Genomic DNA, 13,194 nt, shown 5'->3' with positions numbered 1-13,194 from the left:
TACAGAACTGTTATGGTCTACCGAAATTTTGATGACCTATACTTCGAAGGCCATGCAACATGCAAAGAAGAATTTTGAAACTTTGCCCTTGTTGTTTGTTGATGTCAATTGCAAAGCAAAGAATACTGGAGGGAAAAGCCTATAACAAAATTGTTAATCTTTTTCTCCTCTATCTAGAAGGATTTGTAGGCTTCCCTAAATTGGTCAAATTACTTTGTTCTAGTGATGCCCATGTAGTGACCAAAAGCACTAAAGACTCAGAAATTCAAATTAGAAGGGAAGAATTATAGACTGAATTATAGGAAGATTTCCTTTAATCAGCAAGTTAATCATTGGAATAATTTACTCGCATAGTTTTGGATAGCTTGGGAAAATTCACAGGGTGGTGGGGGGGGGGAGTCTGTGGGTTTCTTGCATTGAATGACTCATTAATGATACGTAGTAGTGTAAATAATGTGGAGTACCCAGTACTGTTTCTGGTTTATGCTAATGTAGTAAATAACTCATTTGTATATCCAGTATAATAAATGAGTTGGTCTAGTGAGTATTATGCATTTAATATCTATCCATTTATAGTTTAACTATGCAGAATTCTCTCACTCATATAGTAATAGAAGAAATTACAGCCACTCCCCGACTTACCTAAGGGTTGTGTTCACAACTCTACATACATCAGAATTTCCCTAAATGCTTATGCAGCACTTACAACAATGTGCGCTGAATTTGATTGAAGCCAAAAAGAAATGTTCGACGAACATGTAAATAGAATTATTTATTCAATTTTTTTAGCTCATGTGCAGGGAAAAATTACAAAAGTGTACAAAAATTTCAAAATTGTCAAATTACAGAGAGAGAGAGAGAGAGAGAGAGAGAGAGAGAGAGGCGCGCATCATAACATCAGCAAGTTTTACCTTTCGAGCATTGTTCCCAGAATTAACTCTCCAGCCTGATAAGCATGTAGCTGTGGAGATTTAGAAGGGGTTTTTTTCCAACACATCACAAAATTTCTCTGCAGCTGCAGAATCAGCACTGGCAACTTCACCACATACTTTAATTTTTTGGAAACTAGCGGGATGCTTGATCCTATAAAACCACCCATTGCTTGCCACGAACTTGGCTTGGAGTTCGCCGTACTTATCCTTAATATCTTCATAAATACTTCTTGCTTTTGCTTGAATGGCCATTGGACTCAGGGGCACTTGCTTCTGAATCTGATTTTCCATCCATATTAATAACTTTTCCATCTTTAATATAGCACCTGAATGCCGTTTTATGATCACTGTCGATCTTAAATGCATTGATCCTTTAACATGTTCGTTTATATATGCGCACTGTCCCTTAAAATAATATTCTCTGTCAAAGCAGCGAGACCTGATTCGGTGCAATAGATGACAAACTTTGTCCTCCTTTGTACTTCTTAATTAATCATTTTCATTTCTAAATCAATTTTGTTTTGTTTCCTAGCACTTTCACTTTCCATTGGTCCCTTTCCTTTCACCATTGTAATAAGTAAATACAAATGAAGAAAAGATTCTGAAAATTTGTTTTTTATATGTTTGAAGATTTTACCTATATTTCGGTGAATGCGAACTCATTTCACCATAATACCGTAACGTAAAAACCCGCAGAATTCCAGTTATCGGTATTATCACAAATGCAATAAGATAGTTTACTACCCATTTATAATTAGATGCACTAACAGAAAAGCCCAGTAAAACCGGAAAGTGCAAATTGTTTTTATTGTTTTATGGTAGTGACCTCCAGAACTTCAAAATTGATTCTTATAATGGATATGATAATGATGAGAGTGAAAGTGCAATTTCCATTATAAAAATGACCTTTTAGAGCAGTGGTTTTCAACCTTTTTTTAATAACGGCACCCCTAAGTAATTTATTTTATTTTATTTTGCGGCACCCCTATTCAATTTTCTGCCTGTTAGATCCGATTCTCTCTCTCTCTCTCTCTCTCTCTCTCTCTCTCTCTCTCTCTCTCTCTCTCTCTCTCTCTCTCTCTCTCTCTGTGTTATGATATTTATTATAATAATATAATTATAAAAAGTACATTTCATAATACAAATTATATATATACAGTATATAATTTTATTCTTTATATAGAGGTACTAAGTAAACATCAATTATAGATCACCACAAAATTAAAAAGATACTGTACACCTTTTTATAATGAAATAAATAAATTAATTAAAAAATAATAAGTTTAAGTAACTTAAACCCAAATTACGCAGCACCCCTGGAATGTTGTTGTGGCACCCCGGTGAGTATTATGTAAGCCAGGGAATGCCTGTATAATAAATTCTGGATATAGCAGTTTATTGTAAGCAATAGTTATAACAACATTAACAGAAATATCAATCACTACAACTTTTAACTTTGATAAATTTCATTGGCAAAGAATTAATTGAAGTTTTACAGAAGGATTTATTTAAGTTTTTTCCAAAAAAAAAAAAAAAAAAATATCTCTTCTCATAATCCTTGGAATTGAATGCAGTGGTGATTTTGGTGTCTCATAATTGATAGTTAACTAAATATTTTCTAATGAATTGTTGCAGCTGGCTACTCATGTGCATAATCTTATACTTGTTAAACCAATTATTAACTGTCTGTTTTTGGGTGAATACATATTTGATTGCTCAAAAATTCACCGTTTATGACTTTTTTGAAGATATATTGTATGCAATGTACCTTCCGTTTTAGATGGCAAGTGTTATTTATATTTTATTCAAAGGATTCTTCCCCAATTAACGTTTCTGTGATTCTTATAGTTTTCTTGTTCAATTTTTGTATTCACTTCATTCAAATTCATTATCTGAATTCCAGAGAATTTTGCCTTTTGTAAGAGCCAAAATCAGATAATTGAGGCTTACAGATGCAACTCTTTGGTTTTCAAATTATTTTCATGCTGTTGGAATCTCAGATACAAGATGGTAGAAACTAATGAAAATTAAGACAATCTGTACAACAACAACATATATGTATGTACAGTGTATGCACTCGTGAAAGGGTTAATAATAATAATATTTGATAGCATTCAATTTGTATAAAAAAAATATAAAATGGGTTAGCCAGACAGACTTATACTTTCTCAAAGAGAGAAAATATACAGGGCAATTCTTAATTTATATACACGATCCTGTATTATCTTAATACAGTGTACTGATGTGGGATTTACTTAAAGATGTAACTACAATCAGTGGAAGGGTTTTTGCTTTTGTAAAGGTGACTTCAATGGTCTCAAAGTTTTTAAATTCTATACAGTGGGATCAACTGATGATGTTACAAATGATGAATTCTAAATGGGAAGCCTTCAGGGTCTTAATCTGGGAGGGTACTAGACTTTTCATGCCTACTAAGAAATACTGTTCAAGGTTTAGGCCTAAACGGATGTCAAATGAATTATTGAGGCTCGTGGCAGAGAAGAGAAATGCATATAAATTATCAGGCGACACAGAAGCCTATGGCAGATATAAGCTAGTCTGTGGTTAGGCAGGCAAGGGCTGATTACGAGAAATCTTTGGCAAAGGATGGAAAAAAATAAAATAGAAAAGAGTTCTTTACTTATGTAAACTCTAGAAGGAAAAGAATGAATCAGATTGGTCCACTTAACATATTACTATGTTAAGGGGAAGTCTTGTCTGATGATCACTATTAATAGAGGTGTATAAAGGTACTGATAGAGGTGTATAAAGCCTTGAATGGTTTAAGCATGCTCAATGCTGATGGGATTCTTCCTCTAGCTCAGAAAAATCACCTGAGAGGGCATAAATTCAAATTGAGGAAAGACAGATGTAGGATAGACGTGCGGAAATTTGCCTTTAGCCAGCGGGTGGTTGGCTGGTGGAACAGACTTCCATCCCTTGTGGTGGAGGTTGATAGCCTAAATAAGTTTAAGGCTCAGCTGGACAGGTATTTTGAACGAACAGAGGGGTGAAGTGGAAGTGGGTTTTTTTTTTTTTTTTTTTTGGCTGATGCTGCATAAGCTTGCTTTCTTGTATCAAATGCCTCTACTAATGCTAATGATCATGCTCAGGTAGCTGATAAACTGAATGAGTATTTTGCATCTACATTCTCACACGAGGAGTTGTTCGAGGAGGGGAATGCCAGAAGTTTATCAAACTCTAACAGGAAGTTAAGTGATTTTGTAATAACTGAGAGCAAAGTGGAGGAGAAATTATTAAGGAAGGCATGTGGGTTGGATGGTACCTATGCAGTTATATTAAAGGAGAGAGCAAAGGAAGTAAGCAAAGCCTTAGCCATAATTATGAAAGCTTCCTTGGACTCAGCGAAGTCCCCATGGACTGAAGATGTGCAAATGTGTCTCCAATTCACAAAGGGGGATCAAAGGGTAACACAGATAATTACAGACCTGTTAGTCTAATTTCTGTTCCAGAAAAAATTATGGAGTCACTGGTTAAGGAAGCGATGCAGGATTCTCTAGACAAGACTGCAGTTATAGTTCAGACAGAGCATGTGTTTGTTAAGGGAAAGTCTTGTCTGACAAATTTGATTGGATACTATGCTGTGATCAGAAAGGAACTGGATGTAAAGAATAATTTTAATATCATATACTTGGATTTTAGTAAAACTTTTGATACTGTGGCACATGGAAGACTACTGTACAAATTGGAGCAGTATGGCAAAGATAAAAGGATGGTTGAGTGGGAGAAGACAGAGAGTTGTTATCAATGGACATTGCACTTCATGGACTAATGTTATTAGTGGAGTCCACCAGGGTTTGGTGTTTGTCCCATTGTTGTTTTTGGTATTTATCAGTGATATTGATAAAGATATATCAGGATTAATGTTTGAGGTTGGCAGGGTTGTTGATGACAGTAATGATAGTACACTACTGCAACAGGAACTAGAAAAGTTTAGCACTTGGCTAAGAGATGGCAACTGAAGTTTGACATCTACAAATGTAAAGTAAGTACTGCATATGGGTAGCATTAACCCCAGAGTAATGTACGAACTGGGCGATACTGCGCTCAGGGTAGTGGAGGATGTAGAGGACCTGGGGGTAATTGTGCAGTCAGATATGAAGTTTTCTGAACAGTGCAGACAGGCTGCAAGAATAGGTCATGGTGTATTGTAATTGATATACAGGAATTTTGCTAGCAGGAATAAGGAGGTGATTGTCCCCTTGTATAAGGCAATAGTCAGGCCACACATTGAGTACTGTGTGTATAGGCCTCATTTTAGGAAAGATGTAGAGCCGTTGGAACAAGTACAGAAAAGTGCAAAGAGATTGACGAGTAGAAATACGAAGAAAGGCTGAAGTCTTGCAAATTGCAGCATCTGGAAACTAGGCACCTTTGAGGTGATCTAATTGAAGTGTATAAGGCCTTGAATGATTTGAGCAAGCTCAATGTTGATGAGATTCTTCCTTTTACTGAGATTTCTCGCTTAAGGGACATAAATTCAAATTGAGGAAAGACAATTGTAGAATAGATGTATGGAAATTTGCCTTTAGCCAGCAGGTGTTTGGTAGTTGGAACAAACTTCCATCTGTTGTAATGGAGGTCAGCAACTTAAATAAGCTCAAGGCAGAAGTAGACTAACATTTGAAGTGAATGGATGGGTGAAATGGGAAGGTTTTTTTTTTTTTTTTTTGGCTGATGCTATATAAGCTTGCTTTCTTGCTTCATATGCCTCTACTAATGCTAATTATCCCAGTACCAAATCCATCCCTTATGGCCCAAGCCACTGATGTACTATTAAGCATCAAGGAAACAAATAAACATTAGAAATATATTATTATTAGCTATATGGTTCAAGGAAGCCTGTAGCTTATGCTGCACCAGCCTAAAAAAAAAAAAAAAAAAAAAATATCCAAGTTACCCTCTGTGAGAGAGAGAGAGAGAGAGAGAGAGAGAGAGAGAGAGAGAGAGAGAGAGAGAGAGAGAGAGAGAGAGAGAAGAATGAAGATATCCAGCTTAGGATCCTGGATGTACCAAACCCATACTCACCAGATGTGATCCCTAGAGGAGACCCCTGAGAGTCATAGTACTGGCCCATAAGATCCTATAAATACATGTCTGTTATTTCTGACCAAACATTAATTGTAAACTGATGTTCAGAGTGTTTCTTGTATTGAATGTCGATTTGAATCAGCCTTTTGTCAATGTTATAACTATTGAAAATCTTTTCCATGTGAAGTATGCATCATCTGTGAGATTAAATCTGCTGAGAAAGTTCTGATCAGCTACATCCTGCTGCAAAAGCAGTTGTGAAATGGTTTTTGACGCCCAAGGATCCATTAGTTTCAGAGCTTGAACTGGATGCATATGGTATGGTCACAACAACAGCTTTGCAGCACTTTCTGTGCCATAGAGTGAGAAATGTTGACAAGAAGAAAACTGCCTGGTAATAGAATAACAGGATCATTCCATGGGATTGAAAATGCCTGTGATTTCATTGTCTACCAGCATTTTACATATTTAGTTTACATATATGCATTTTACATATTGCAGATAGCTTGTTTCTCTCAGATGACAATTTATACTGTGCTCTTCTACTACCAATAACATCTCAATTAATAACTGGGATTATTCATTTTATTAAGTGATCATCTTGATTATTATGGATTATTGGTATAAATGTGTGTCAACAGTACAGAAAACTGAAAATACTGATTTCATTGTCTACCAGCATTTGCCATATTTAATTGCAATAGCTCGTTTCTTTCAAATAACAATTGAGTAATTAATGCTGTTGGATTCAGATACATAAGGTAAAGATTTTCAGCAGCCAAACTGTTATGCTGTGCTTCTTTACCACCAGTAACATCACAGTTAATAACTGGGATTATTCATTTTGTAATCATCTTGATTATTAGGAATTATTGCTATAAATGTGTCTCTACAGTACAGATTACTGAAAATACAATACTAGAACAATAAGAATGAATGTTACACTAATAAACTGTTACACCTCCCACCAATAGCATTAAAAGCTTCATATTGGGTCATGCACATCATGGCCATATGCATGAACCAAATTGTATAACCGTAGTCATTTTTGTGCTAATAAAATCAAATCAAGCATGAACCAAGTAAGCATTTTGTTTGATTTTGGACTTAAGAATATGATTCTTATATTTATTGTCTAGTATATGATCTGTGCAATTATGAAATTGAATTTCTCTAAAAATTAAAATTCAATTTACATTCCCATTAATGTGTGGATAAACTGCAATAATAAACTTAGTAACATAAATTTCATTTTATCAATCTTAAATGATATAAGCAAGCAGCAGTAATTAAATAATTTGTATTTTAAGTTTTGTTTAAATTTCTCTATCGATATAATTAATAGACGCAGACAATGAGGCCTAACTTACACTAAACTGTATATTGTAATTCTTTTTAAAATGTTCTGTACTTATTTTCTGGTTTATTCTTGGTGAAAAACCAGTCTGCATTAAAAATTTCTTGTAGTATTCTCCTATGGTGAAGCGTTACTTATTCTAGGTAGTGCAATATCATGGCAACTCATTGTGAAGGTATTCACAATATGATATATACTTAATGATACCAATTTATAACTACTTATGTAGTTGGCTACGTACAGAAATGATGCACTAACTTGTACATTACTTAAACTATTTACGTAACCTGAGGCTTCAGCCCTAAACTATACCGTACTCTAAATTTCTTGATTGATAGATATTAATAGTAGCAATGTGTATTTATATAGTCTTGTTTTGGGTATTACTTTAATGTGCTCTGTGTGAATGTGTGTTGAGCAAGTCCATAAGCATTATTTATTTATGTATTTTTTTTTTTTTTTTCCCCCTTCTTCAGGTGTTACATATTGGTCATGATTATCCCATGAGCACTGAAGCTCAGTACCAGTCGACAGATAGGTGTTATTGTAATCCAGCGAATAAAACACTTCTCCTTCAAGATAGTGTGAATTGGACATCTCTTACAAAATCAGAATGTGCTGATATCAATGGAACTATGATAGGAGACGGTTGCAATCCTCCTTTTTATGTACCAGATGTATTCTTATTTTCTATGATCCTTTTTGCTTCCACATTTTCTATTTCTGTATTTCTGAAAGAATTCAAGTCTACTGCTTTCTTCCCATCAAAGGTATGGAGTTTCAAAATAAGTTTTCACTTTCTAATGATCACTAATTAAAGAATATACACTGATGAGCCAAACCATTATGACCACCTACCTAATATGATGTTGGTCCTCCACGTGCAGCCAAAACAGCTCATACCCAGTGAGGCATGGATGCTACAAAATTTCTAAATGTGTCTTGTGGTATTTGGTACCAACACTTAACCACCAGATCCTTTAACTCCTGTAAGATCCGTCGTTGAGACGCTGCAGATCGGAGTTGCTGTTCTAACACAAACCACAGATGCTCGGTGGGATTGATGTCTATGGAATTTGGAGGCCAGGGCCGGGCAATACCTGGAAGTCTTCCTCGTGTTCCGCAAACCAGTCTCTAACAATCCGGGCGGTGTGGCATGGCGCATTATCCTGCTGAAAGACTGCATCGCCAGCGGGGAAGACTGTTGCCACGAAAGGGTGTACCTTGTTAGCAATGATGTTTGGGTAGGCTGTAGATGCCAGAGTGCCTGGCACATGGATTACTGGATCCAGGGTATCCCAGAAAAACATCACCCAAAGCATGACACACACTGCCACCAGTTTGTTTTCATCCCACAGTGCATCCAGACGCCATCACTTCCCCAGGTAAACGACATGCATGTACCTGGCCATCCACATGGTGCAACAGGAAATGTTATTCATTGGACCAGATGACCCTCTTCCAATCACTCAAGGTCCAATTTCGATGCTCGCATGCTCATTGTAGGTGCTTTCACTGGTGAACTGTGGTTAGCATGGGCACTTGGAGTGGCCTGCGGCTGTGCAGCCCCATTTTCAGCAGGGTTCGATGTACTGTGTGTTGTGACACATTACTCCCGTCAGCAGCATTCCAATTAAGGGCTAGTTGTGCCACAGTCGCCCTTCTGTTGCCGGGTACCATCCGGGAGAGCCTTTGCTCGTCTCAAGCATCGATGAGCCATGGTCGTCCAACACCTCACCTGCAGTTGCTTCGATTTGCATAACAACTTGCTGGTCAGCTTTGGCTCATCGTGTGTGTGTGTGTGTGTGAGAGAGAGAGAGAGAGAGAGAGAGTCCCTTTTGCTTAACTGTAAAAATGACAAATGTTAATTTAAAATAAGTAATCGTAAATTATGATTGGATTCTAATTCCTTTAATCATTACATATTGATGATTATAAGTTTAAATGCTAATGATTAAAGGAACTAGAATCCAATAGAATAATACAGGAACTAGAAACTCCAAGAGCTTGCTATTGGTCTTAGTGAAAGTGAATAACTTTATCTAATTTGAGCAAATTAAGTTAAATTAATTTGAACTAATTTGTTCTGAAAACATCGTGCAAAGAGTAATTTCAATTTCTCTAATGAAATGTGCTATTTTATGCTGTAAGAGTCCTTGGAGTTTCTAATCGTGTTTCCCGCAGTAAAATGATGTCTAGAACAGAAAATAATTCACTCCATTACAAACAAATCTTAATAATACCATATACTGGAAATTTTATCTCGCCTCATAACTAGAATTGAACAAATAGATTTTTATCGGTTTACATATTCTTTTGCTCCAACTTGTTTAGAAAATTTGGGAACTTTTCTTTCTTCTAATCCCCATACCCCAGGTGCCTCTGTAGCCAGGTGGGAAGGAGCAGCAGTGTGTAACACACGCTTCTTGATTAGACCAGGGTTCGAGCCTGTCACCACCAAATACGGAGGATGTGGAAAGGTCAGGGAATGACCACCGCATATTCCCGGAGCAATGTGGCCTTAGTTGCTAATGCTCCTAAAAACCAAATAACATAACATCCCCACACCCCACCTTTTTTGTTTTTATTGATAAAAATTTTAAACAATTTTATATCCTATAAACAATAATAGTTAATCCAAATTAACTGTAAATGCATTATTTAAGCAGTTGGCACTCAAAATTGTTTGTGAACATTTTTCCAGTGAGGTGGCCAAGGAGTAAGTCTTAGCATGGTGTAATGCCTAACCATGCTGCAACCTGAAAGCCTAAAATATTCTGGTGAAACTGCTATTCACATCATGTTTGGAGCTACATGTACAGAATTTTGGCAAAGTCTAGTCATTCTGTGATAGTCAGATTCTCTGCTTTGCCCTTTCATAGTGATAAGACTGTTAGTAAGCCTGCAGTGCCCATGTGCAACACCGAACAGAATTGCAAATGCCTGTTGTACTGGAAGTGACCACCAATGTACAAAAAGGAGGATTGGTAACCAAGACTAAATGGTAGTTGAGTCTTATTACCTGGTATAATACCAGCAGTTTTGCTTAATTGGTAGCCCGAGTAATAAAACTGCACTGTAGAACAGAGTTGGCTTTTCCATCACTTTTTCCATGTGAAATAAATAGAGAAGTTAATATCCCTTGGATAAGTTTATCTTTTTAAGGCAATGATGGGCATTGTGGTAACACAGCACACTGGACTGACTACATGTAATGCTTTGAAAGGTTTCCTGCTCAGCAAGTGAATAATTTCCTTACTCTCTGCCACTTTGATTAAAATGAAGTTGAGCCTGACATTTCATGAACATTCTAGTCTTTCAGACCAAGGATTTGACACCTGTATTTCAATTTAAACTCAAGTGTGATTTTCTAAACTTCCAAAACTCAACAGTACATTTAAACTTGGAAGTAAAATGTATTAGGATAAGAATCAGCATATATTTAATAAACTTTTGTTTTATAAAATTAGCATTGACACTAGGGTATTTTCTTTATTGTCTAATTCATCTAGCATTAAGGCTATGATGAACTTTTGTGAGATAATGGTATGAAAGTGTGCAAGGTTACAAATGATAATTTTAAGTATTTATTCAGTATTTTTAACAATATACATACAGTCATTTTGATACAAGTGCTAGGAGAAAGAGTTCTGTTTGTCACATTGTTCTGCTGGTTTTATCTACTACTAGTATTAGCCATGTAGTGCAGTGAAGCTGTGGACTTTTTCTGCACTGGCTAAAAAAATAAAATTAAAAAAAAAAAAAAACTAAATAAAAATTTAAAAAATCAAAATAAATTAATAATAAAAATAAACGTTCCCCTCCTCACATCCAAGCTCGCCTTTGAATTTCTCCAAGATGTCAGTCTCACCTATCCACAGAGGTAAGTAACCCATTCCAGTAATTAACAACTCAATGGCTAAAAGAAAACTTCCTACAGTCCAGGTTTAAATCTCTTTCCCTTTAATTTGAATTTATGGTCTTTATTTTTGGAATCATTAGCAGCGGCATATGATGCAAGAAAGCAAGCTTATAGAGCATCAGTGGGGTGGGGGGGGGGGAATTCCCATTTCACCCATCCATTTCTCCAAAGGTTTGTCCAGTTCTTTCTTGAATTTATTTAAGCTGTTAATTTTCACAACGACAGATGGAAGTTTGTTCCAGCAATCAGCTACCTGCTTGCTAAAGACAAATTTCTGCATCTATTCTACAACTGGCTTTCCTCAATATGAATTTATGCCCCCCTCAGGTTCGTAATCTGAGCAAGAGGAAGAATCCCATCACATTGAGCCTGTTCAAACCATTCAAGGCCTTATACACCTCAATCAGATCACCTCGCAGGTGCCTAGTCTCCACACACTGCCATTTGCAGAACTTAAGCCTCTCTTGGTAAGAATACCCCTTTATTCCCCTTACTAATCTTGTTGCCCTTCTCTGTACTCATTCTAGCAACTCTACATCCTTCCTGAAGTGAGGCCTCCAGACCTATATGCAGTACTCAAGGTATGACCATTGTCTTATACAAAGGGATAATCAGCTCCTTATCCTTGCTAGAAAAATTATCACTGACAAGACCCATGAGCTCCTTTGGCAGCCTGTCTGCACTGTCAGAAAATTTTATATCTGACTGCACAATTACCCCAGGTCTCTTTCATTCTCTACCACGCTGAGTGTAGTACCACAAATTTGGTATGATTCTCTGGGGTTGCTGCTAACCACATGCAGTACTTTGCATTTGTCAACTTTAAACTTCAGTTGCCACTTCTCAGCCCATCTGCCCAACTTTTCTAGATTCTCTTACAGTAGCATACTGTCATTACTATCATTAACAACCCTGCCAACATTTGTATCATCTGCAAACTTGGACATTAAGCCTGATATACCTTTATCAATATCATTTGATAAATGTACAAAACAACAATGGGCCCAATGCCAAACCCTGAGGGATGATCTCCACTAGTAATGTTAGTCAGCGAAGAGAAGTGTCCATTGATTACCACTGTCTTCTCCCATTCAACCATCCTTTTATCCATTGTAGCAACTGGCCATTAATGTCATACTGCTCCAATTTGTACAGTAGTCTTCTATGTGCAACAGTATCAAAAGCTTTCCTGAAATCCAAGTACAGTCCATTCCGAATATTTGGGACACATCAGGACTAGTGCATTTTGGTTCGATTAAGCGCTGCCCCAATTATTCGAAGTTTCACGTAAATAGTTAAAAATACAATATACCCCTCCTTTTACAATTAGTTCACTGTACAATCAAATCACGTTATGACGAACTCACCATAGTAAAGTACCGTTCACTATACGATGTGTAGTAAGTGCCGGTCATTGTGATCCCTTTTACAAATTGAATTTTAATTCTATTAAACAGCGATTCTAATTAGAGAAAATAGGAGGAATATTATCCACATGCTATAAAAGTAAAGATATATTAAGCACAAATTTACCATTTATTACCTTACCAATTAAAAAAAATTAAATGATACGTGAAAATCGGAAGAATATACGTGATAATCGGAATAATTAATACATACTATAATATGTACACACTAACTAAACTAGTTGACATTTCTGTTCACTGACATTTGTGGGTAGGGGTTAAAATTTAAAACAGTAGAAAGATAAGCAATCAATAACAAAGAACACGGCACACACAAATTGCAAGTAACATGATACACGCAAGTGAGAACGGAGTAACGAGTTACAAAGCTTTAAAAATAGGAAAGAAGAGAAGATTCTGAAAATTAATTTTTTTATATGATTGAAGATTCCGTGGAAGTGTAAACACATTTCACCATAAAAACCCACATAATTCCAGCTGTCGGTATTATCGCAAATTCAGTAA

General features: G+C 36.2%; 1 protein-coding gene across 2 annotated transcripts in view; it reads left to right on the top strand.

The window, feature by feature from the left end:
- Positions 1-13,194, top strand: part of Ndae1 (Na[+]-driven anion exchanger 1) — a 490,785-nt gene that overhangs the window by 335,304 nt on the left and 142,287 nt on the right. For both annotated transcript variants that reach the window (XM_090387778.1, XM_090387777.1), the window contains exon 15: positions 7,818-8,111. In XM_090387778.1, coding sequence (XP_090243904.1) covers positions 7,818-8,111 — 294 coding nt within the window. The remainder of the gene's footprint in view (positions 1-7,817; positions 8,112-13,194) is intronic.

The sequence above is a fragment of the Mastigoproctus giganteus genome, chromosome 13 (genome assembly GCF_048544385.1).
Source record: "Mastigoproctus giganteus isolate SK-2022 chromosome 13, ASM4854438v1, whole genome shotgun sequence".
In the NCBI taxonomy this organism is placed as follows: Eukaryota; Metazoa; Arthropoda; class Arachnida; order Uropygi; family Thelyphonidae; genus Mastigoproctus; species Mastigoproctus giganteus.
Note: the sequence above shows the minus strand (reverse complement) of the source record. Positions and strands in the feature narration are given on the sequence as shown.